The sequence below is a fragment of the Acinonyx jubatus genome, chromosome D4 (genome assembly GCF_027475565.1).
Source record: "Acinonyx jubatus isolate Ajub_Pintada_27869175 chromosome D4, VMU_Ajub_asm_v1.0, whole genome shotgun sequence".
NCBI classification, from domain to species: Eukaryota; Metazoa; Chordata; class Mammalia; order Carnivora; family Felidae; genus Acinonyx; species Acinonyx jubatus.
The window spans coordinates 436,076-459,263 of record NC_069391.1 but is presented as its reverse complement, the minus strand read 5'-3'; the positions used below and the strand labels follow the sequence as shown (position 1 = coordinate 459,263).

At 50.9% G+C, this 23,188-nt stretch overlaps 3 protein-coding genes across 9 annotated transcripts in view; 1 reads left to right on the top strand and 2 right to left on the bottom strand.

The window, feature by feature from the left end:
• PNPLA7 (patatin like phospholipase domain containing 7) overlaps positions 1–1,472 on the bottom strand; it is a 63,581-nt gene extending 62,109 nt beyond the window's left edge. For 3 of the 7 annotated variants that reach the window (XM_053204286.1, XM_053204287.1, XM_027050966.2), the window contains exon 1: positions 1,337–1,471. The gene's annotated coding sequence lies outside the window, so the exon portion shown is untranslated. Of the gene's footprint in view, positions 1–1,214; positions 1,243–1,336 lie in introns of those variants that run through there. The other 4 variants (XR_008290787.1, XM_053204288.1, XM_053204290.1 and 1 more) reach the window with 3 other exon arrangements.
• Positions 1,473–1,595: 123 nt separating this feature from the next.
• MRPL41 (mitochondrial ribosomal protein L41) lies at positions 1,596–2,281 on the top strand. Its single transcript, XM_015087531.3, has one exon. The coding sequence runs from the start codon at positions 1,740–1,742 to the stop codon at positions 2,145–2,147; it is 408 nt and encodes a 135-aa protein (XP_014943017.1). The 5' UTR covers positions 1,596–1,739; the 3' UTR covers positions 2,148–2,281.
• Positions 2,282–3,140: 859 nt separating this feature from the next.
• Positions 3,141–21,970, bottom strand: DPH7 (diphthamide biosynthesis 7). The gene is made up of 12 exons (XM_027050991.2): positions 21,876–21,970; positions 20,126–20,294; positions 19,741–20,076; positions 18,496–18,629; positions 18,028–18,115; positions 16,447–16,538; positions 15,867–16,039; positions 10,862–10,966; positions 10,689–10,758; positions 10,498–10,563; positions 9,850–10,022; positions 3,141–4,008 (listed from the first exon to the last, which is right to left on the bottom strand). The coding sequence occupies exons 1-12, from the start codon at positions 21,968–21,970 to the stop codon at positions 3,554–3,556; spliced, it is 1,956 nt and encodes a 651-aa protein (XP_026906792.1). The 3' UTR covers positions 3,141–3,553.
• Between the last annotated feature and the right edge of the window lie 1,218 nt (positions 21,971–23,188).

Sequence of the window (23,188 nt, the reverse complement as noted above, 5' to 3'; positions counted from 1 at the left end):
TGTTCCCTCAACTCACGCTCATGCGGCAGAGCAATGCCTTCAGCCTTTTCTCCTGGGTTCCTCTTCTCCTTAAATTATGTCTTCACTGAAAGGAAAACCCTGGTGGAAAGCTGTGTTCTCCAAGAAGAGAAACACCAGAGCCACTTCCCTCTCTGTAAACAGCTCTCCCATGGCTGCCCAGGAACCCGGAACCGCAGCCAAGTCCTACTCCTCTCCCAGCTGGTCAAGGGCGGGTGTGGGCAGCTCAGCCAAGGCCTAGTGCAGCCAGGAGCTCCCAGTGCCTCGGCGATGAGGCTGTGGCTGGGGGGTGAGGTAGGGGTGTGTGGGGCCAGGCCAGGCAGCAGACTGTGAGAACACCTAGTGGCCTGTGTCAGGGGATTTCCTATCCGGTGTGGTTGACCTCAAGGTGGGTGTGTTGGGTCCAGGAGATGATGAATTGAGGACCTGCCTGGTTCACTTTCCCCCTGTCTAGAGGTGAGGAGCCAGGTCTGGGGCCTTCACCTTGTGGCTCCCAGACCCCTTAGAAAAGCAGCAACAAGGGAGGATTTATCTCTTCCAAAATCCCACCCAGAGAAATCAGGATGCAGAAGGCAGATGCAAGGTCATAGCCCACTTTCTCCTGGGTCAAATGTCCTGTGTCCTCTGCCACCACATGGAGAACCCTTCCTTCTCAGTCTCCTGAAAGGCCAGCAGCGCCCTTGACCCGAGCTCCGTGGTCTGCTAGTGCCCTGACCAGGCAGTCTCCCCACGCACCCCACCCTGCACATTTGAAGTGGGGTAGAGCTCATGGCCCCCAGCGCGTGCTAGGGAGGCAAAGTGGAAGCCATTGCTTCTCCATCTGGGACAGCACAGAGCCAGAGGGAAGGGGCGCAAGTGGGCTGCAGGGTTGGGAAACGGCAGGTTAGGAGGCACCGGGGTTAGTGGCCATCCAGGTTGGGGGTGTCATTTTGGAGGGTCATCAGGTTGGGTAACCTCGGGGTTAACAGGCGTTGGGGTTGACGGGTGTCGGGGTGAAGGGGGCGTCGAGGTTAGGGGGCTCGGGGTTGAAGGCCGTTGGAGTTGGGCGGCTTGGGTTGACAGGCAGCGGGGTCGGGACTCAGGGTTGGGGGACCTCAGAGTTGGGGGCTCGGGGTTGACCGGAGTCGGGGTTGGAAGCGGTGGTTAGTGTCCGGACGACCGAGAGGACACGGCTCCGCCTCCCACAGGCGGCTCACCGCGCAGCGCAGGGCCGCGCGGGCCTGTGGGGCGGTGTGGGTCCGTCACCGGGTGAGGCAGCTAATGGCTACCCTTCCTCTCGGGACCCGCCAGAACCTCAGGGCGCTCTGCGGGGACTCACCGGGACCGCGCGCGCCCGACGCCCGCGCTCCCGTCACTACCCCCCACCGCCGGGCCGCCGACGCCCGCGCTCCCGTCACTACCCCGCCGCCGGACCGCCGACGTCCGCGCTCCCGCCGCCCCGCCGCGGACGCCGGACCTCCACGCGCATTGGCCGGGGCCTGGAGGTCCCGCCCACTCGCAGGGTGGAGGCTGCGCATTGGACGCAGTGCAGCCAATCGGAGCTGCTTTGCAGCGGCGCAGAGGCCTGGCGGCGCCGGAAGCCGCGCGGACTGCCGGAAGTCATCCACGGGAGCCGGAAGCTGAGTGCCGTGCTGCAGAGACCCGCAAGAGTTCGCCTGGCGGCGGCCTCGTACGCGTGAACTGGCTGGGAGGACGCGCGCATCCTGCAGGACCCACCCAGCATGGGCCTCCTGAGCGGCGCGGCCCGCATCGTGGTGCGGGGCGCCGACCGCATGAGTAGGTGGACCAGCAAGCGGGGCCCACGTACCTTCTATAAGAGCCGTGGTACCAAGGGCACCGGCGTGCACGCCCGCGACGGGAAGTTCGTGCAGGTCAAGGAAATGGTCCCGGAGCTGGTGGTGCCCGAGCTGGCTGGCTTCAAGCTCAAGCCCTATGTGAACTACCGCGTCCCGGCGGGCACAGACGTGCCGCTGACGGCCGAGCAGCTGTTCCGGGAGGCAGTGGCACCTGCTATCGAGAAGGACTACAGGGACGGCACCTTCGACCCGGAGCAGCTGGACAAGTACGGCTTTGAGCCCACGCAGGAAGGCAAGCTCTTCCAGCTGTACCCCAAGAACTTCCCGCGCTAGGAGCCGAGGAGTGGCAGCCGCTGGGTGTGCCTGCGGACTGCGTCCGGCCATCGCCCCCGACCGCTGGTCCCGGGGTGGGCGAGCGGGGAGGCATTTCCTTCGTTTTGTTCCTATTAAAGACCTTAGCTACCGTCCGGTGTTGGTTTTGGCATCTGATCATTGTGAGATGAAAGGGTGCAGCATGATAGATCCAGGTGTAGTGAGCGAGGCAGAGCTCGCACAGAGGCCCTGTTCCCGGTGAAACTGGAAGCACTGTCTTTCCAACCAAAAAGTTCTGGGGAGGTAGGCCAAGGGCGAGAAGACACGGAAGAATTCACAAGGCACATGGTGCCACATGACAACACTGGTTATCTGTCCCCCCAGATTCTTCACTCCCGAAACCAGTCAGCATATTCTTTATGGGTTGAAAAACAACTGTCCTGGGGGCAAAACCTCCCGTAGTCTACAGTCTCCCCTCTGGGTTCCCCGGTTTCAGTGCATAGTCCCTGAAGTCTTACGTATTCTGCTTCATATTTAATTGACCCTTAGTTAAATACCATTAACACAAACTCTTAAGGAGGGCTCAAATTCTTGTGTTGAAATAAATGCACGATTAGCTGGGAAATGATCATTTTTACAGAGTAATTTCTTACATGTTCTGACCCTATATTTTCATCAGAAAATAAAGAATAGAAGTATGTGTTTTCTGACTCTGATCACCTACAACAGAATATTGGTAGAAATTTGACAAATTCTACACTAGCCTGCACTTCAACTACTGTTCCTTCCAGAGAGACAAGAATGAACTATGGGAGTCAGATGAGTCACAAACCCAGTTATGTTCCTGGAGTTAGTATGTGTCCAAGCTTCGGAAGCTACTCAGGTTACTAACGCCACAATGGGGAACATTTCAAGTTTATGACACGCTAAGGCAATTCAATGTGTGTAGGCTTCCTTTTGTTTATCTGCATAGGAGGCTAATACGAGCACTTCTGGTGCCATAATAAGGTGATCTTTGTTTTTTTTAAAGTTTGTTTATTGAGACAGACTGCATGTGAATGGGGGATGGGCACACAAAGAGAGAGGAAGAGAGACCATCCCAAGCAGGCTCCTCGCCATCAGCACAGAGCCCGATGTGGGGTCTGAACTCACAAACCTGTGAGATCGTGACCTGAGCCAAAGTTAAACACTTAACCAACTGAGCCACCCAGGCGCCCCCGATAAGGTTTATTTAAGAGAAGCCAATAGCTTTTTTGACTGTTTACACTGTGGACAGAAGGTACACTGAGCCGTATGCAGTCACCTGTGGAGACTACCATAGGAATCTCAATGAGACGGTCTGACAGCAGTTCACTCACAAAGTTGCACTCTGGACTTTCTTTGTGGAAATGGTCTTTGACTTCAAGCCAAGCAACCTCTTCCCCAGCTCAGATGTTTTCCCACTTCCAGAGGTGAAGGAAATGATCATAAAAGGAGCAAGTAGTTAGGAAGCTGATGTCAAAGTTCGCTGCTTCCAGATAGAGGTCAGAGTCACAAGCCTTGGTCCCTGCAGTGTGCAGCTGGCTGTCACTCTTCATCATGTCCTCTGCGAGTGCCTGGACAGAAGTCCTCGGTTTGCTTCCGCTCTGAAGTATGGTATGACCTTCTTCATCATTCTCTGCTAAATGATCGTAAGACGGTGCTGGTGACTGGTGCCCAGCCTTCAGGTTTGAGAGATGTGCTTCTTTGGCTCCTGAGTTGCTGCAGGGAGAGGAACCTGAGCAGCATGACTGGCAGGTCTGTAATGGATTGTGGACGTACAGCCAGGACCAGTCGGCTCCATACACCAATGAGTTGGGCAATGTGTGGGATGCAGAGACTGTGCAGGCTTCCTGCTTCTCCTCTGGAATGAGACAGAATACAGGAAATGTGACGTTACCCAGGCTGATCTCATCACTACCAAATGATGGCCCCTGCCCACTCTCAAAGGGAGACTCTGCTAAAAGCAGTCACTCATTTGTCAGCAACCATTGTGCACGATGCAAAGGAATCCTTGAGACGTGGAGAGATGAGAAGAAAACAGACCTTCATCTTGCAGTGAGTACACTGTGGTGCCTAACAAAGGAATCGGTCTGGCTACAGAAGCACAAGGGTGATGGTGCCTTTCCAAGTTGGAGGACTTGGCAAAAGCTTCAGTTAAGACTTCAGAGCAGAGGACAAAGCAGTTAGCCAGATGGGAGAGACAGGGACGCATGAGAAACAGAGAACAAGCGTGTGTAAGGTAACAGGACACATCTGGGGAACCACAAACAAGTAGATGTGGCAGAAACGCCATCGGGGAGTGGCGACACGTGTCTGGAGGGTCAAAACCATACAGAATTCAGCGTGCTCTGTAAAGTCTGGATTTGAGCTTGGAAAGGACTCATTGGAGTTTACGTGGTTTTCCTTCTGGTGAGTTGCTGTAGCAACTTTGAGGGTGGAGGACAAGACTGGAAAGAGGTTCAGCTGTGGAAGGTTTGAAAGCAATATTCGACCAGAAAAAGAAATGACAAGGTGTTGCCAAAGCTGAGGTAATCTAGGGTCCAGGGCAAGGCCAAGCATGGCAAGAGCAGTCATAAAAAACTGGTGGCCAGTGACCTGGGGATGTGAACTTAGAAAACTGTCACCAGGTGAAAGGCCTGTTGGCCATTCAGGTCTTTAGTAAGCCTGGACAGCTACACACTCTGAAAGGGGTGCCACTGATGCCTCCCAAGTGCAAGGGTCCAGGCCAGAGCCATCAGAAGTGCAATCAGAGGGGCGCCTGTGGGGCTTAGTCAGTTAAGTGTCTGATTCTAGATTTCAGGTCAGGTCATGACCTCACGGTTCATGAGTTCGAACCCCCCGTTGGGCCTGCGCTAACAGTGTGGAACCTGCTTGGGACTTTCTTTCTTCCTCTCCCTCTTTCCCTACCCTGCTTGTGCTCTCTCTCTCAAATAAATAAAACTTAAAACAAGAAAAAAAAGGAAGAATAACTGCAATCAAAATGAGCAGTGACGAAGAAAGGCCAAGAAGTGTAGACCAGGTCAGTGCTGGAACCAGGAAACGCTGAGAGTGCCACCAGAGCACAGGAGATCCTACTCCCGAAGCCAGGGCTTTGCCTGGACAGAAGAGGCTCCAGAGAGGAACCAGATGCTGAACGTCCCCAGACAGCCAGAAAGGCACTCAGGCAACACGAGCAAGGGAGGGAGCGCCCCAGACCATCACTGTCCCTCCATGGTAGCCTGGATGGGACTCAGAGACAGGGCCACAGGGCTTTCCCACCCAGGACCCCATTCCGGGCCCCAAGTCAAACAATAACAAAGAGCATATCTCCTACCCAAGTGCACACAGAATATTAACAGAACATCATGTTAAGCAACAAAGAATCAAAAAGTTCCACAAAGGAGAAATAGTACAAGCAAGCAACACTCTCTGATCATAATGCAATAAAAACTAAAACTAACACAAAGGGACAAAAAAGTCCTTCTACCTAAAAAATTTAAAACATCCTACGAAACCACACTTGGGCAAAAGGGAAAGTACGAACTCAAGTCACAGAATTTCTTTTGAAAAATGAGATCATTACATCTCACAACCTAAAAATATGCTTGAATCAGAGAACATTTCAGACATAAGAACACTTAATGCAGGGGTGCCTGGATGTCTCAGTCGGTTAAGCGTCCAACTCTTGGTTTCAGCTCAGCTCATGATCTCATGGTTTGTGGGATCGAGCCCCAAGTCAGGCTCTTCACTGACAGCTCAGAGTCTGCTTGAGATTCTCTCTCTGCCCCTCCCCTGCTCGCATACACAAGCACTCTAAATAAATCAATAAACTTAAGAAAAACAAAAAAAAGCTTAATACAAACACAATAATAAAGAAAAGTGAACTGTACTCCCAACTCAAAATGCTAGAAAAAGGAGACAAAGGGAAACAAACATAAAAGGAGAAACTGATGAGACAGAGAACAGAAAAACAACACAACTGTAACAAAAAGCCAAAATCCTACTTTTTTTTTAATGTTTATTTTTGAGAGAGAGAGAATAAGTAGGGGAGGGGCAAAGAGAGAGGAGGACAGAGGATCTGAAGTGGGCTCCATGCTGACAGCAGAGAGCCTGATGTGGGGCTTAAATTCAAACTGTGAGATCATGACCTGAGCTGAAGTCAGACACTCAACCCACTGATCCAACAAGCTCCCCCCACCCCACCTTTTTTTTAAAATGTTTCAATATCTACCTTTCTTTCTTTCTTTCTTTCTTTCTTTCTTTCTTTCTTTCTTTCTTTCTTTCTTTCTTTCTATTTCTCTATCTATCTATCTATAAAAATCCAATAACTTTTTTCTGGGACAAGATAAGTTAATGTCAAGTTCAAATACAAGAATAGTTAGGAAATCCTTAAAAAGGAAAAGTGAAGGTGCCAGTAACCCTGCTATTACAAAGACACCACCAAGCCTCCACAATCACAGCAGTGGGTGCAGACACATGAAGAGACATCCAATGGGACTCGAAAGACGACAACAACAACAACAAAAAAAGCCATGAAAGTACGGAACACAAGAAGAGTGGCATCTTGATTCACTGGGGGTAGATGGACTTTGTAATAAATGGTGTTGGGATAGCTGCTTGCACCACATACAACACAGACCAAAGTTCTAACTAAATACATGGCGCTACAAGTACTAGAAGAAAACACCAGTAAATTCTTTTACAACCTGAGTGTGAAAGGGGAAAAGCTTTTTAACACTAATATTCAAAATGCAGAAGATTCAGTGGGAAAAAATATCTATAAATGTGATTACATTAAAAAGCGCCGTTGGGGCACCTGGCTGGCTCAGTTGGTAGAGCAGGCAACTCCATCTCGGGGGCGTGAGTTCAAGCCCCACGTTGGGCATAGAGATTATGTGTTTAAGAAAAAAAAAAAAAAAAAAAGCGCCTTTTGCTTGGGGGGAGGGGTGGACACCAGAGGCAAAAATGAGACAATAAAGCAAGAGAATATATTTCCAATGTATATCAGAGGTAAGGAGCTAATACACTAATATATAAGAACTCTGTAAAATCAAGGGGAAAAAAGACAAGAAAGAAAGAAAAATTGGCAAAAGATGGACAAAGAGAATTTATAAAAACAGAAATATGGGGGCACCTCAGTGGCTCAGTCTGTTGGGCATCTGATTTTGGCTCATGTCGTGATCTCACAGTTCACAAGATCAAGCCCTGCATTCAGCTCTGTGCTGACAATGCAGAGCCTGCTCTGGATCCTCTGTCTCCCTCTCTCTGCCCCTCCCCAGCTTGTGCTTGGTCTCTCTCTCCAAAATAAACATTAAAAAAAAAAAAAAAAAAAAAACCTGTGTAAAATAAATAAGTAAATAATTTTTAAAAAAGGAAACAAATAAACCTAATTGTATTTCAAATAAATAAAAACCCACTTCCAAGTAACCTTTGAACACAGCACTCTGACAATATCAAATCAATCTCACAAAAAAGAGCTGTAAGAGCATTTTGAGTTCCCTTCACAGGTTTGTCTTAGGTGCAGCACAGTAACAACTCTGTGAGGTGAAGCGTGTAAGTAAGAGTTTGCTGGGAGCAACTTTTCACTGGAGAAGGGAGACACCATGGAATAGGGATATGCATACATACATGTGGACACACACATATACACACAAGCACACATGGTTATGTAACCGTATATACACACAAACATATCCACATACGTATAACCACACATGTGTACACGTTATACGTAAACATACACATACACAGCCATACACAACACCTTAGTAGCTGTAAGACCAACTAATGACCAGATCTTGGATTCTAAACACACTCGCCACTAAGAGGACCCAGGACACCTGAAGAAATAGTTGATTCCAGGTATGGGAGAGGCAAAATACAAAATTAATGTGAAATGTTTTGTGCCAAAAAGCGAGGAAGTACTCAAAAATCAATAGGGACATGTGAAAAGGACACAGGAGACAGCTTAAGGGGTTTTCATGGGAAAAGTCTAGGACAATGAGAACATTGTAATGAACGATGACTATAATAGATTATGACCCACTGAATGACATAAAAATGCATGAATCTACATGGTTAATAAACACAGATATATGGGAGAAAAGTGAATGCTAATTTTAAAATGTATAGAGTATGATAATAGTTACAAAATCACCATTTTGCAATTATAGTAATAATTTCATTCAGGGAAGACTCATTAATGGATTTGAGTGGAAGTCTGATGAGGAATAAAAAGGTTCACTCTAACCACAGGCTAGTTATTATTAATCACACAGGGGAAAACAGTATTTTTACAGCAGAGAAACCGAGGGGAGACCTTAACCAAGTGACCAAATTAACATCAGCAGTGAAAGGACAAAGTGGCATCCTGTGCCTCCTGACGAAACGCATTAAAGAAGGCAGAATGTCACTTCCATAATGTTCCTGACAAAGAGCCACGACCCAGTACAGGAGACGCACTGCAGACTCCACGCCATCGACAGACTGAGAGCAAAAGGCAGTACAGTCGCAGCGCGCAGAGCAGCCAGAGAGAACGAGAATGGCTCTGAGGACACCAGACGGCTCAGACCCTCAAACACAGTTACTGGAAATAAGTAAGGACCCTGACAATGAAGAGAGTCTATACATTAGGGAAATGCAAACGTTATAGACATCACACGCACCTAACAGAACCCCACAATACACGAGGCAAAAACGGACAGAAATGAGGAAGGACGCGATACATCCGTAACAGTAGGGGACTTCACTACCCCACCTTCAATAATGAACAACCAGGGCACCTGGCCAGCTCAGCCGGTGGAGCCTGTGACTCTCGATTCTGGGGTTGTGGGTCCGAGCCCCACACTGGGTGTAGAGATGATTTAAAAGAGCAACCAGACAGAAAACCCAGAGAACATGGGAACAGGGCACTCCACCCACAGCTGCGGAGAACTCTCTTCTCAAAAGCCCGTGGGGCACTCTCTGGGACCAACCACGTCTGAGGCCACAAGACAAGCCTCAGTAAACTTAGAATATAATTAGAAATCAGGAACAGGAAAAAATTCAGGACAGTCACAAAAATGTGGAAACTAAGCAACACACTGATGGACAACCAATGAGTCAATGAGGAAACCACGAGGGAAATGAGGAAGCACCCTGAGGTGAATGAAAAGACTCCACACCCCAAAAGTGAAGGGGTACAGCGAAAGCAGCAAATACGTGAGAAAAGAGACCTCACGGGGCTTTCAGCTGAGAACAGGGCAGCGCACCTGTGCCCCTGCAGAACAGGAAGTCCTGGGGCGTGGCCCAGCACACAGGAGACAGGCCTGCAGAGCGGAGAGGTGGTGCCTTAATCACTTCTTTGTATAGATGAGGAGGGAGGTGGAGTCACGAAGGGAGAATGAGGAGGGAAAGGGGGCGTTGGGCGTTTGCGAAGAGAGAAGAAAATGTGCAACGGTCCTGACAGTGAAGACTTACTGGCCAGAGAAAGGCGGTGGTGGGCCTGGCGGTTCCCAGGCCCTCCCGCAGCACGAACTCAGAGTGAGGCCCGCAGGGCTGCCCTTTCCCTCCAGCCACCTTCTGGGGCTCAGGCCCAAGTCTGAGCTGGGTCTGACCAGTGCTGGGTTCTGCTCACAGAGCGTGAGCAAGGCAGCGTGAGCAGAAGTGAAGCACTGGCAGAGCAAGGGGGCAGGAAACTGGGAAGCCCCACCCCAGGCCTGACTGCCCCAAGGCCCCTACTCACCTATCGCCTTTTGGCAGTTGAAGATCTTAAAGCCACCGTGCATACACGCTGCCAGGAGCAGGTGGTGGTGGAAAGGATGCCACTTGAGCCGCCACACTCCGCCCCCCACGGACATGTCTGCAAAAGGCTGTTTCATGTTCCGAGTGTCCCACAGTAGAATGTGTTCGTCGTAGCTGAAAGCCATCCAGCACAGGGATCATAAAGGAAAGTCAATGCCCACTTATTCCCTAGGTGGCAGGGGGGACATCTCCCAAGCAGGCCCATCCCATTCATTCCTCTAGGACAAAGTTCCTTTTCCCCAGCCCAGATACCTACACTTTGGTTTAAGAGTTGGTCCAACTGGGGGCGTCTGGGTGGCTCAGTCGGTTAAATGTCTGATTTCGGCTCAGGTCATGATCTAATGGTTCAGGGGATCGAACCCCACATCAGGCACTGTGTGACAGCACAGAGCCTGCTTGGGATCCTCTGTCTTCCTCTCTCTCTGGCCCTCCCCCCACGTGCACACATGTGTGCGCTCTCTCTCTCTCTCTCAAAAACAAATAAGTAAACATTAAGAGTTGGTCCAATTAAAAACTGCAACAGTCAACATGAGAAAATGAAGGAAAAGACGCAAGATGGACCCCTGTGCACAAACCCTAAGAGACTCACCTTCCCGTGGCCAGGATGTTCTCCCAATGGGGACTGCTGCGGATGCTGCACACACCCATGGAGTGCCTACAGGCAAAGTGCAAGGTTTGAGCGAGTGCGCACACAGGGACACGTCTCTGGTGGAAAGTCCGTGGAGGAGGGATGGGAAGGCTGGTGGTACATGCCTAGGGCCGGCCCCTTGATGAATTTACCTCTTGCTAGTGAACACAGATGTGCCAGGTGTCCTGGTGTCCCAGCCTTTCAGAAGACCATCGTCCCCACCTGTGTGGAAACAGAAACGCCCACTGACTGTGGCACTGACGACAGGAAGCAGCCGCTTCTCAGGGAGGGAATGTATGCCTGTGAGGAAATCCCCGTGAAGGACTTTTCCTGGGTGGTTTCAGGTTGGCACCAGGCAGAAGAGCTCCAGAAACAGCACCCCAGAGAGAGGCCTGTGCTGTGACTGTGTCTTCACACTTGAAGAGGGCACCTGCAGGGAAGACAGGAAAGGCTGATGAGCTCAGCCTACAGGAATGAAAGGGAAGGACAAGAAGTCAGCGGAAGAATTTTCAGGTCACATGTGGCTAAAGTGCCTTCTGTTCAGGCTCCAGCAACCAAGGCTCCTAGCTGCCACAAACCAGAGCTGCCTTATCAAGGAACTCAGAACAGGATCTATATACAGGAGACAGCAAACACGAGCATTTTTTTTAATGTTTATTTTTTGAGAGAGACACACAGAGTGCAAGTTGGGGAGGGGCAGAGAGAGAGGGAGACACAGAATTCGAAGCAGGCTCCAGGCTCTGAGTTGTCAGCACGGAGCCCAAAGTGGGGCTTGAACTCACGAACAGTGAGATCAGACTGGAGCCGAAGTTGGGCGCTCAACTGACTGAGCCATCCAGGGGCCCAACACAAGCACTTCTTAAGGTTCTGGAACCTTCAGCACACCTCCATTTATCTTAAAGTCACCTGGGGCACCTGCGTGGCTGAGTCGGTTGAATGTCCAACTTCGGCTCAGGTCATGAACTTTTGGTTCGTGAGTTCGAACCCTGAGTCGGGCTCTGTGCTGACAGCTCAGAGCCTAGAGTCTGCTTCGGATTCTGTGTCTCCCTCTCTGTCTCTCTGTTCCTCCCCTGATCATGCTCTCTGTCTCTCTCTCAAAAATAAAGAATAAAAAAAAATTTTTTTTTTTAAAGAGAAGTACATTTTGTAACCTTACAGTAAAAGGACCTCTGTGCTTATCTTAGGGAATCTGAAAAAACAGGAAGGGTAGGGAGCCGCCACCCTAATCCATAACCAGTCTTTGAAGACAGCAACAAGATATAGTGTGATGGTGGCTACCTCGAAGGAAGGGGAGAAAGGCTGAAAAGCAGGGCCCACAGGGAGGATGAAGAGCGAAAGAAAAACACCTAGGTCTGACCACTCCGTCCATCCGTCTGTCCGTCCATCCATCCACTCAACCATGTATCGTTCCTTATACCCACCCACCACCTAGCCACCTTTGCTCCACTCCGCCCATCCAACACATGCTCACTGAGCACACTGCAGATCCCTAGGACAGACAGAAGGGATACAGGAGGAACATGACCTACAGCTACGCAGACCAATAGAACCGGTCCAGCCAGGCAGGACACCTGCAGGTGAGCCTCCAATCTGAGCTGCCGTCCTGTGGCAAGTTTGCAGAGAAAGCTGGTACTGGCTTCTTTACACGCTGGTCTGTCTCACACCCCACATCCATCCACCAGGACATCCTGACAAGCCACCTTCACACATACAACCAAAGTCCTACCACCTTTCCCTAGCGTGCACTGCTCCCAACTCAGTCTGAGGCCTTCTTGCCACCACCTGTATGGCAGGTCCCCAGGCTCTGCCCTCGTCTCCTTGCAGTCTATACTCGACACATTAGGAAAAAAGATCCCCTTCTGTTCTGCAACATTAAGTCAGAAAACGTCACCCCTCTGCTCAACATCCTGCTATGGCTTCTGTTGCAGTCTGAGCCAAAGCCAAAGTCCATCCTGAGGCCCGCAAGGCCACGTGAACTTTGATCTCACCTTCTGTTCTGCCACCTGCCATTCTGGCCACACAGCCACTTGCTGTCCTCATGCAGCAGGCTCACTCCTGCCCTACCTCTGTCCACCATGACCATGCTCTGTAACAAGACAGGCTGCACCTGCCCACAGCACCCCAATCCCCCAGTCACAGCCCACCAAAGCACTTCTCACCTCTGAGCCACTGTGCCCTCTCTTCACTCATTCTGTGTCATGCTTTGTGACCACTGCCCGTCTCCTCTCTGTGTAAGTTCAGGGAAAGCAGGGCTTCTGTCTGTCTCGTTAGCTCATGTGTCTCTGGCACCTATAGCGGCGCATGGCACATATTAGATGCTCAACAAACGTTCACTGAATAAACGACTTGGTGCTGAATTACAACATCACAGCCTCCACTATGCTTGGCTCTGAATTAGCTGAGTCTCAAGGTAGAACTAATCCAAGAATGAGAAGACCTCAAGAAATTAAACCTCTATTGTCACTGAGACTGTTCACAGTGTGACAGCAAAAAACGCAGAAAGGACCCAGCTGTCAGGGGAAGATGAGCATTAGACACAATGAGGATGAGCCCAAACAGCAACAAGGGGTTGAACCGGGCCAGTATCTCCAGGATAGGATTTTAAGCTGAGCCCTGCCAGAAAAGCAGAACAAACCGGTGGTCTAACACGGAGATTGGGGAAAAAAGAACAGTTCGGTTAAGCATGGAGATTGGAGAGAACACTGAATGGGTGAGGAAAAAGCCATCACTCAAAACTGGCTGGAGAGGTAGGCAGGGACCCGATATGCAAAGCCACCATGTCGCTGGGGGGATTGCACCAAGAATTCTGGAGAGAAGCTGCAAAGGGTTTAACCACGAGTGAAGTGTGATAACGTTTGCATGTTTGCAGCTTTTTTTTTTTTTTTTTAAGTTTTTGAGAAACACAGGGAGACAGCGCGTAAACAGGGCAGGGGCAGACAGAGGGAGGCACAGAATACAAAGCAGGGTCCAGGCTGAGGGGTCTGCACAGAGCCCGATGTGGGTCTCGAACCATGAAGCGTGAGATCATGATCTGAGCTGAAGTCAGAGGCTCAACTGAGTGAGCCACTCAGACACCCCAAGTTCGCATGTTTTAAAACAATCGCTCTAGCTACAGTGTGGAGGCAGGATTAGAAAGGCTCAAGAATGAATGCAGGGCCATCCTTCAGGGCTCTGCCGGGAGATGAGACAGTGCCCCCAACAGGTGGCAAGAGAAAGAGATGGCCAATTCTGAGATGCTTGGAAGATCATTAGGACTCCCACTTCTGGAAGGGGTGAGGGGACGCTTGTGTCTGATTTGGGCAGCCAGACCCTGCCCTGGGGTCGGGACATTAGGTAGGAGCTGTGTGCAACAGGACAACACAGGGACAATGGCCTGAGCCAGGATCCACATGTGAAATGCCCAGGAAGCATCCTTTTTTTTTTTCTTAACGTTATTTTTAATTTTTTTAAATGTTTTATTAATTTTTGAGAAAGACAGAAACAGAATGCGAGCAGGTTAGGTGCAGAGAGAGAGGGAGACAATCCGAGGCAGGCTCCAGGCTCCGAGCTGTCAGCACAGAGCCCGACGCGCAGCTTGAACTCACAAGCTGTGAGATCGTGACCTAAGCCAAAGTCGGACGCTCAACCGACTGAACCACCCAGGCACCCCATCTTAATGTTTATCTATGTTTTTTTTTTTTTTTCCAACGTTTATTTATTTTTTTGGGACAGAGAGAGACAGAGCATGAACGGGGGAGGGGCAGAGAGAGGGAGACACAGAATCGGAAACAGGCTCCAGGCTCTTAGCCGTCAGCCCAGAGCCTGACGCGGGGCTCGAACTCACGGACCGCGAGATCGTGACCTGGCTGAAGTCGGATGCTTAACCGACTGCGCCACCCAGGCGCCCCTGTTTATCTATCTTTGAAAGAGATAGTGTGTGAGACAGTGAAAGCACTCATGAGCAGGAGAGGGGCAGAGACAGAGAATCCCAAGCAGGCTCCATGCTGTCAGTGCAAAGCTTGATGCAGGGCTCGATCTCAGTAACCATGAGATCATGACCTGAGCTGAAGTTGCCCCCCATCCCCCCCACCCCGGAAGCATCCTTGCAGAGTGCTTGGTAGCTGGCAAGATAAAGGCATCAAGAGCTCAGGGGGAAGAAAGGTCTAGGGCACCCAGCTGGCTCAGTCTGAAGAGTGTTTAACTTGATCTCAGGGTCATGAGTTCAAACCCCATGCTAGGTGCAGAAATTACTCAAAATAAATTAGTAAAATTTCCTTGAGAGAAAGAAAGAAGAAAGAAAGAAAGCAAACAAGCAAAAAAGGTCTGCTTAAGCAACCAGAATGCAATTGTTTCTGGAAGAGAGAGCAGCTGGAATCAAAAGAGCAACAATGCAGAGCAACAAGAGCACCCAGACAGGCCAGAGGACAAGGAACACTTTCAAGCAGAGGGAAAGGAGCCAGCAAAGGAATGAGAAGCAATCAGAAAGAAGAGGGAAGCCCGGGATAACGCAGAGAAAAGACTGCACCGGGAGGAGGCCGGCGTGGGAGCATTGCTGAGAGGTACTCCCTGGACCAGGCACCGTGGCCGCCACTGAGGACCTCCCCAAGAGTGCTTCTGGCGGAGCGGGGTGGGCCACGGAGCTTCCGGACAGTCTAACAGAACGTCCCTGACCTCACGACTCACTGTACACCAGCAACTAGACGCAAAAGGAAACAAGGGTCAGATCTTCTCTTTGCCTCTCTGCAAATCCAGCGACTCCCCTTCTGTCTTCTCTCAGAGGCCAATGTCCCGTGCCCCCCACCCCCCATCTCCCAAGAGTCCTCACCACCTGGGGAAGAGAGGCTGCTCAGCTACCTGGCTCCTGCAAACGTCAGGTGTGTTCATTTCTCGTCCTCACATCAGCACCCCCAATACATACCACTCACAATGTCAGGAAATCAATTCTACCCCTCTCAGGCTTTTCTTTGGGAAGGTAAACTGGACCCAAGAGAGGAGTGACAGCCTGAAATCCAACGTGACAAGGCCAACACTGGACCCAGAAATGGCAATGGAAAATGTGGGAACCCTGGATTTCTCGGAGCAGGAGCAAACACGGCAGGAGGCAGGGCTCCGGCTGCTCCAACACTGGGGGCAGTGTCCCCCAACGCCCTCCAATGCCCACGGCCAGGTGTGCTTTGTTTTCTAAGGAATAGCTAAGTGTTGAGTACCAACTAACAGCTTTTGCCCCAGAAAATACATTCTCCACAAAGGGTTTTCACGATCCCAACATGTCCAGAGTCACAGCCCTGACCTGGGCCTCACCTGCTCACTCCCTCCCTCCTAGGATCGATCCCCAGGGGAGAAGTACCAACCTGAATAAACAATTTCTGTCTGCCAGTAATTGAAAGCCGCAATCCAGGCCTCAAAGTGATGGGCTTGCCACATGGCCACCTCCTGCAGCCCAGGCCCCTCTTCATTCACCTCTAGCAGGTAGAGCTGCCCCTTGGAGTCACTGCTAATGATTCTCAAGGGCTGGTCACTGGCCCTAGACACAGAGAACCAATGGAGAAACCCAGCTGAATTTATTCATTGACCCAAACTCATCACCCACTTCTGGTTCCCGACTGGTGGCATCCCGAGACGTGTCATGGGAGAGGCTGTCCATGGGCCTGATGCACGGATGTGCCTGTTAACAGGTTTGGGCATCTGGCAGAAATCAAAACTAGCACATAACTTGTCAAAATAAACCCACGTCAGCTTCTCTTGATGAAAACACTGTCTCTTTTACCTAAAAGGATGAATTGTTTCTTTCCGGATGAGCACCAGTAATGACATTCCTGAGTCTAGGAAGCCCCAGTCAAGGCTGCTGCAAGGTTTCAACTCTCCCTCGCATGAAAAGAGCAACGAAAGCTCAGAGGAAAGACGGGATCCCTCACCAACACCGGCTCTTACCTTCCAATTTTCCCAGTGGACCAATCCAGAGACAAGGCCAGACACTGCTTCTCCAGGGCAAAGCTGGAAAATGGCTGCAGTGTGTACGCATTCTAGTGGAGAGAGAACGCTATCAGAAGGAAACAGCCCAGAACCTTGGAAAGACTACGCCTGTAGCTCAGGTAGCCATCATTCCCTCATCGCCTACTAGGTGAACGAAACGGGTCAGCCCCTCATTCACGGCAGAATTAGAAGACACTGGACAACTGGCTCCTGCCCTCCAGGAGCTGACGCACCTGCAGAAGGGCTTTCCCACATGTGACCTTGGGGGAAGCTGATCTGTTTTTCAGACCCCCTTGCTGTCCATTCATTCCTAGACATAACCACACTGCCTACGCAGACTCCAAGAAGCACCCCTGGGACACACTCTCCATCTCTTCAGGCCTCAAGGGATGCTGGCATATTCTCTCTCCAGGGACAGAGACAGCCGGCTCTTTCCTCCAGTTTCCTTTTCAGAAGCCACAACTAGCCATTAAATGCTGTTTCTCTTTCCTATGATTTATGTAAGCTTTTTTTATATTACCTAAGTATCTGAACAGTGCTTAAGTCCATCAAAAGGCTCCCAGCAGGCTGCTTCCTCAGTGTCCTCTCTGGGGTTTATCTACTCTTGCTCAGAATCCCGGTTGATGGGCCCACAGTCTTCCTCGGATGTTTCCTCCCTCACTCCTGAGATAGGGCAGCTGCTCTCAGCGGGCCGGCGAGGTCCATTAGACACACGCCCTCAGCTGCCATAAATCCAACAGCAAGTGGACTCATTCCAGTCCCACCTACACCCCTGGACCAGTGTGTGTCCCTCTCACTAAGTCAGGGCTCGGTCTTGTGGGCTGTTTACTTCCCTGTTCTCTCCCTCTTCCAACAATCAGATGCAGTCATTTTGCAAACATGTGGTGCTGATCAATACCAAATGCTCTGAAAAAGTCACATAGAAAACTGCCTTCCTAATTATGGCTGAGAAACACCACTTTCACATAAGAAATTCACGGCCATTCTTGGCCCCAGCATCATCAACCTAAGAATGCTGGTCCAGCTTTCCTTACAGAGGAACTTTCAGATCCACTGACAGGTAAATAAATACCCTGTCACTTCAGCCCTTCTGCTGGTGACACATAAATTGATCTCTTCTCAAATTCAGATGCAGAACCAAATAATTTAAAATAGATTGCATACTAATTTAGAGTGTTATATGACAGAGGCACCTGGATGGCTCAGTCAGTTAAGCTTCTGACTCTTGATTTCAGCTTCAGGTCATGATCTCACAGTTTCTAGGATCGAGCCCTGCATCAGGATTCACACTGACATCGTGGAGCCTGCTTGGGGTTCTCTCTCTCCCTCTCTCTCTGCCCCTTCCCCCACTCATGTTCCCATATGCTCTCTCTCAAAACAAATAAGTCAGCATTTTTAAAAAAATAGAATGTTTTATACGATTTGCCATTGAACGGAAACCATCCCACCAAAAGGTTTATATCAGCACAACCTCCTGCCCAAACCCTCTCCATTCAGATTCTTTCCACCCCCCAAAAACTCCTCGCCCTAGTCACTGACCTCAGATGCCACCAAGCGGAGCAGTTCTATGGACCCACCAGCATCTGCCACACCCAAGAGGGCATGGCCGGCCACCGGCACATGGCACCTGGGGAGAGAATTCACGTGTCAGTCAGAACACGGGATATGCCCAGAACACAGGTTAGCATTATGCACCTCAGTAACTTATTAAATTTCAATTCCAAAACCACGTTGTAGCCTACAGTTCTGTTTCAAGATTCCCCAGCTTACGAATCAGAAAACTAGCATCACTTCCCAGACTGATACCAACCCTAGGACTCAGAAATGAAAAGAGCCCAAGTCTCTAGTAGCCTCCAAATGCCAACAGGTGGGCAGGACAATAAAGAAATGAACCCAAAGTTCAGACGTTTCCCCATCTTACTGAATGCTGACAGGCATCAGTCTCCCCTGATTAAATGAACAAATACTCGACAAGTCCCAGACAGGAGGAATTGTTAACAGTTATACCATTTCATGTCCAAGATTGCAGAAGTATCTCTTCTTTGGATCTCAAGCAGGGGGCAAGCAGAGCTGTCTGCATTGAGACGATACAAGTAGAGACGGCCTAAACGGCTTGGAGGCTCGTCAGGGTCAAGTCCACTCTACAAAAAAATGCAGACGTGCTCTATGATTACCCTAATAGATATCGAGGAACCCAAGGGATGGGAAAAGGAATCAAGGGAAAGAAAAGGCTTGACAAGGCTCTGGAACTCGGCCTCAAAGCAGCACCTCTGATTTTCTGAGCTGGAAAAAATGTCTCTTCTTTTGCACATGATTAACGGATAAGTAGATAAACTCTGCTAGACTCAGTTCAGAATGCTTTTTTTTTTTTAATTTTTTAATGTTTATTTACTTTTGAAGGAGAGAGAGACAGAGTGTGAGTAGGGGGGAGGGCAGAGAGAGAGGGAGACACAGAATCTGAAGGAGGCTCCAGGCTCTGACCTGTCAGCACAGAGCCTGACGCGGGGCTCGAACCCACAAACCGCAAGATCATGACCTGAGCCGAAGTCGGACACTCAACCGACTGAGCCACCCAGGCGCCCCCAGAATGCTTTTTTTGTAAAGTTTTATTTAAGCAATCTCTACACCGACGTGGGGCTCAATTAAACTCATGACTCCGAGATCAAGCGTCGCATGCTCTTCGGACTGAGCCAGCCAGGTGCCCCTACAATGCTCCTTCTAGGTGAGCTAACAGGGACCAGCTATGGTTAGGGTCACCACAGGACCCAGTCCGCCCGGAAGCGTCCTGACCTAGGCCTGTTGCTGGAGTGCCAGTTCTCATGCTTAGTAGTGTTCTGGTTTGGATCTGAATAGATGCCATCAAGAGATTAGGTACGGCTCCTTCCAATTCCCGTTTTTCTTTCTATTCTAGGCTTCATTCATAAGCTTGAGCCACGCCTGCATATGGGGTACATTTTACTTTCAAGATGCCCATTCTAACCTACCTTCTGGCCACAACGCAAACGTCACATCTTCATCTCCTAGTGTGACTCCACAGCCTTTTCTGTTCCTGCCTCCCCCACAACAGGCCAGACACGTCTCAACATTTGCGGTCGGCTCTGCCTCTCTGAAGTATTTTCTCGTCCTTCCTGAGACCTCTCCTAAAAGAGAGTTTGACTCTGGGGCCTTAGCTACTCGAGAAACGCCATTTGGGGAGCGCGGACCTAGAAAGCCGCGGCCGAGACCGCCTACGGCCAGGAGGACACCACACACCTTGCTCTCGGGGTCCGCGGGCTGGTCTTCTGGCTTCCGCAGCTGGTAGGTGCCGCAGACCAGCAAGTGCCTGCGGCCTTCCAGCGGGCACCATTCCACCGAGTCCGCGGTGTATTCCGTGTCCACCACCTGCAGCAGCCGCACGCGACCCTCCGTCGCCCGGAAGTCAGACAAGGACGCAATAGCGTCCAAGGCTGAGGGAACCGGGCAGCGTGGGAGGGGTGACGAGGCCAGATTGGGAGCGGGGTAGGGGCTGAGGTCGACGGCGAGGGCGGGCTCTGAGTCAAGACCAAAGACCGCGTCGGTGAAGAGATGCCCCCGCAGCCGGTCCTTTTTCTACTTCCGCAGTCCCCTCCTTCCCTTTCCTGGGGCGTCGGGGCGGGACTTCCGGCCGCCGATTGCCGCCGCGCGTGAGGGTGGCCTCCGGCGCATCCCGCCGGCCGGCGGACTTCCGCGGCCCCCACGTGCCAGGGCTCGCATCTTGCCCTGGCGGGGAGACGTGGGCATCTGGGCGGGCAGTGGTGTTCCCTTCGGAGTCCCCGAAGATCTGGGCTCTGAAGGAGAGCGGGGGGGGGGGGGGGGGGGGGGGCGGGACGCAGAGGAAGAGAAAACGGGCATGAAAGTGGGGGTAAGCTAAGGACCTAGACATTCAGGGAGCCCAATCCAGGGTCAGTCCTAAAAGGGCTGCGTCCTGCCAGCCCTGTGCCCCTCATGTCCATCCTAGAGGGCTGCCGGTAGGCCATGAAGTGCGGCGCACCCGTGGATGCCAAGTCCCGCCTGCCAGGACAGCACAGGAGGAGACCGGGCGGACTGAGGTGGTGGGTAGGTAGGTAGACAGCCTCGTGGCGCCAGCGGCAGGGGTCTGTCAGCCACTCACAATGTAAAGGCCACCCAGCACTGCCATGATCTCACTTGGGACATGGAGTAGATGCGGCTGCCATTCAAGAAAATTAATATATTCTACAGAATAGATTTGGGGAAGGCAAGTTTTGGACACTGTTAAGGATGGATTGAATTGTGTCTGCCCCAAAAGATACATTGAAGTCCTATCCCACAGCACTACAGAATGTGACCTTTGGAAACAGGGCTTTTACAGGGGTAATCCAGTTAAAACGAGGTCATTACGGTGAGCCCTAGTCCAATATGACTGGTGTCTTTATGAAAAGGCGATTTGGTCTCCCAGGGACAGAGACCCACAGAAAAAAGATAACGTAAAAACAGAGGATTGGTATGTTGCATCCACAAGGCAAGGGAGGCCTCAAACTGCCAGAAGGTAGGAGAGGCCTGAAACAGGCACACCTTCCCATGTGTCTTCAGAGGGATCATGGTCCTGCCAACACACCCATCTGGGACTTCCCACCTCCACAACAGGGATGATACATTGTTGTCTGAAGCCATCTGCTGAATGCTAACTTGTTATGATAGCTCCAGGTAGCTGGACAAGGTGACATTGAAATCCACGTAGATACCTGGGTACCCAGCCTGTGGTTTTCAAGTAGGGCTATGGCTAGATATACAGCTGTGAGTCAGCAGCTCAGGTGGCAGCTGAAGCAGAGAAGCAGAAAAGGTTGGTCAGAAAGCAACAGGACTTTCCAAAATAGCTGAACCACACATTTGTATCTGCTATAAGGAAGGGTCAAGGGGCATCTGGCTGGCTCAGTCAGTAAAATATGCAACTCTTGACTTCGGGGTCATGAGCTTGAGCCCCACACACTGGGTGTAGACACTACTTAAAAAAAAAAAAAAATCTTTAGGGGGAAAAATAAGGTCAAGTCACCCAGCCCCACACACTACAACTCAAACAAGCCCCCACACTAACCATCTGAATGCTAACATTTCATAGGCACCCTAAGAGGTGTGACCGCAAAGATCAAGAGGTTGGGGCCATCAGAGGAGAAAAGAAACCAGGGGCTGCCATCAGAGAAGGGACAAGGGAAGCAAACAGGGATAAAAACCGTCTGTGGGTCCTACAGCACCTTCACAATAGTGTCCACTCCAGGGAGCCACTGCAGTGACTTGAGCAAAGGGAAGGAGCCACTACATGGGCAACTCTAGAACCCTTACAGCCACCTTCTAAGCTCTAGCCCTTCACCAGCACAGGCTTGAGGGGTCTCTAACACACGGTACAGGGGCACAGCTCAATTGGACGGGGATCAGCTACCAGCAACAGCACCTGCTCAAAGCAGCTACGCTGCACGATCCCCAGACCAATGCTATTCCGATGAGCCATGCGACGTGGAAGACATCAACCGTGTATCAGGACCTAGTGTGGTGTCCTACAGGTCTGCTGAGAGACCCTGGGCACTTCAACTTCAATGTAATTTTCTGGCAAGTAGCCAGGATAATGACCTCAGGATAATGTGTGCTGGTCAGGGAATGCAGACAGGCTGAAGTGCCGGGTCACGAAGGACAGAGGCAAAAACCACAGCCTGTGGTCTTTTGCCTCCTCTTCCCAGGAGCCTTTTTGTCTGAAGGCACACTGCTTGAGCACACTCAAGGCCTCGTGCCTGGAAGACCACCCAAACCCCAACATACCTGGGTTCCCCCCACCCAAACGGTCCAGACTAGAGCTGGCCTCTGGAAGAAGGAATTACACCAGCCCTGGGAATGTCCCAAGGGCTCCAGCCAACTGCTGTCTGTAGGACTGATGATCTCTCAGGATCATACATATCCCCCTCCACAAAAGGTTTCTGAGCCCCCATTGCTGCTCAACCTAGGGTTTGGAGGGACCTAGAGCAGGCTTTACCTATGCAGCAAAGATGTTCCTCATCTAGAAAATACGCTGCACCTCACCCACACTGACCAAGGGGAGCTACTCAGTGAAAACACACATGGTGCAGACAGGGTTCTCTCGCCTTCAGAGAACCTCCCTTGGGGTTGACCTGAACCCTCCTGCTCCCTGCTTTCTGTCTTTACCCGATTGCTCAGTCCTGCTCTCCAAGACCTACTGCCCAAGAGGACTCCCAAAGACCGCAAAAGAACCTACTAGAAACTCAAGTCACAAACCGACGCCACCAAGAGGCTATTCTCAGTCAAGGAAAGCAATGAGGACACACAGGACAGATGGAACACACCGGAAGATGGCAGATGAGCTGCACAAGGGAAAGTAGGAGCACTTGGGACCAACGTGGGGCAGGGGGTAGCCCAGGACGAACACTCAAGAGTTGGGATGGCCAGCCTCATTCTCTCAGGAAGCAAAGCCCCTAGCAGGTTGGCTGGCTGAATCTGGAGACCAGCAAGATCCCAGACACAAAGCCTGGCTTGGTGCCCCATGGTGGCTCTGCAAGGTATACAAGATGCTGCCCAGCCTTCAGACATCTGTGGCTCCCTGACAAGAGGGAGGGAGCCCAGCAGAGTGTACAGGAAAGCAGCGCTCACTCACCCTAGCTGCTCCAATTCCCAGGCAGACCTCCACCACTGAACTCTTTGCCACGCGGCACACAAATCA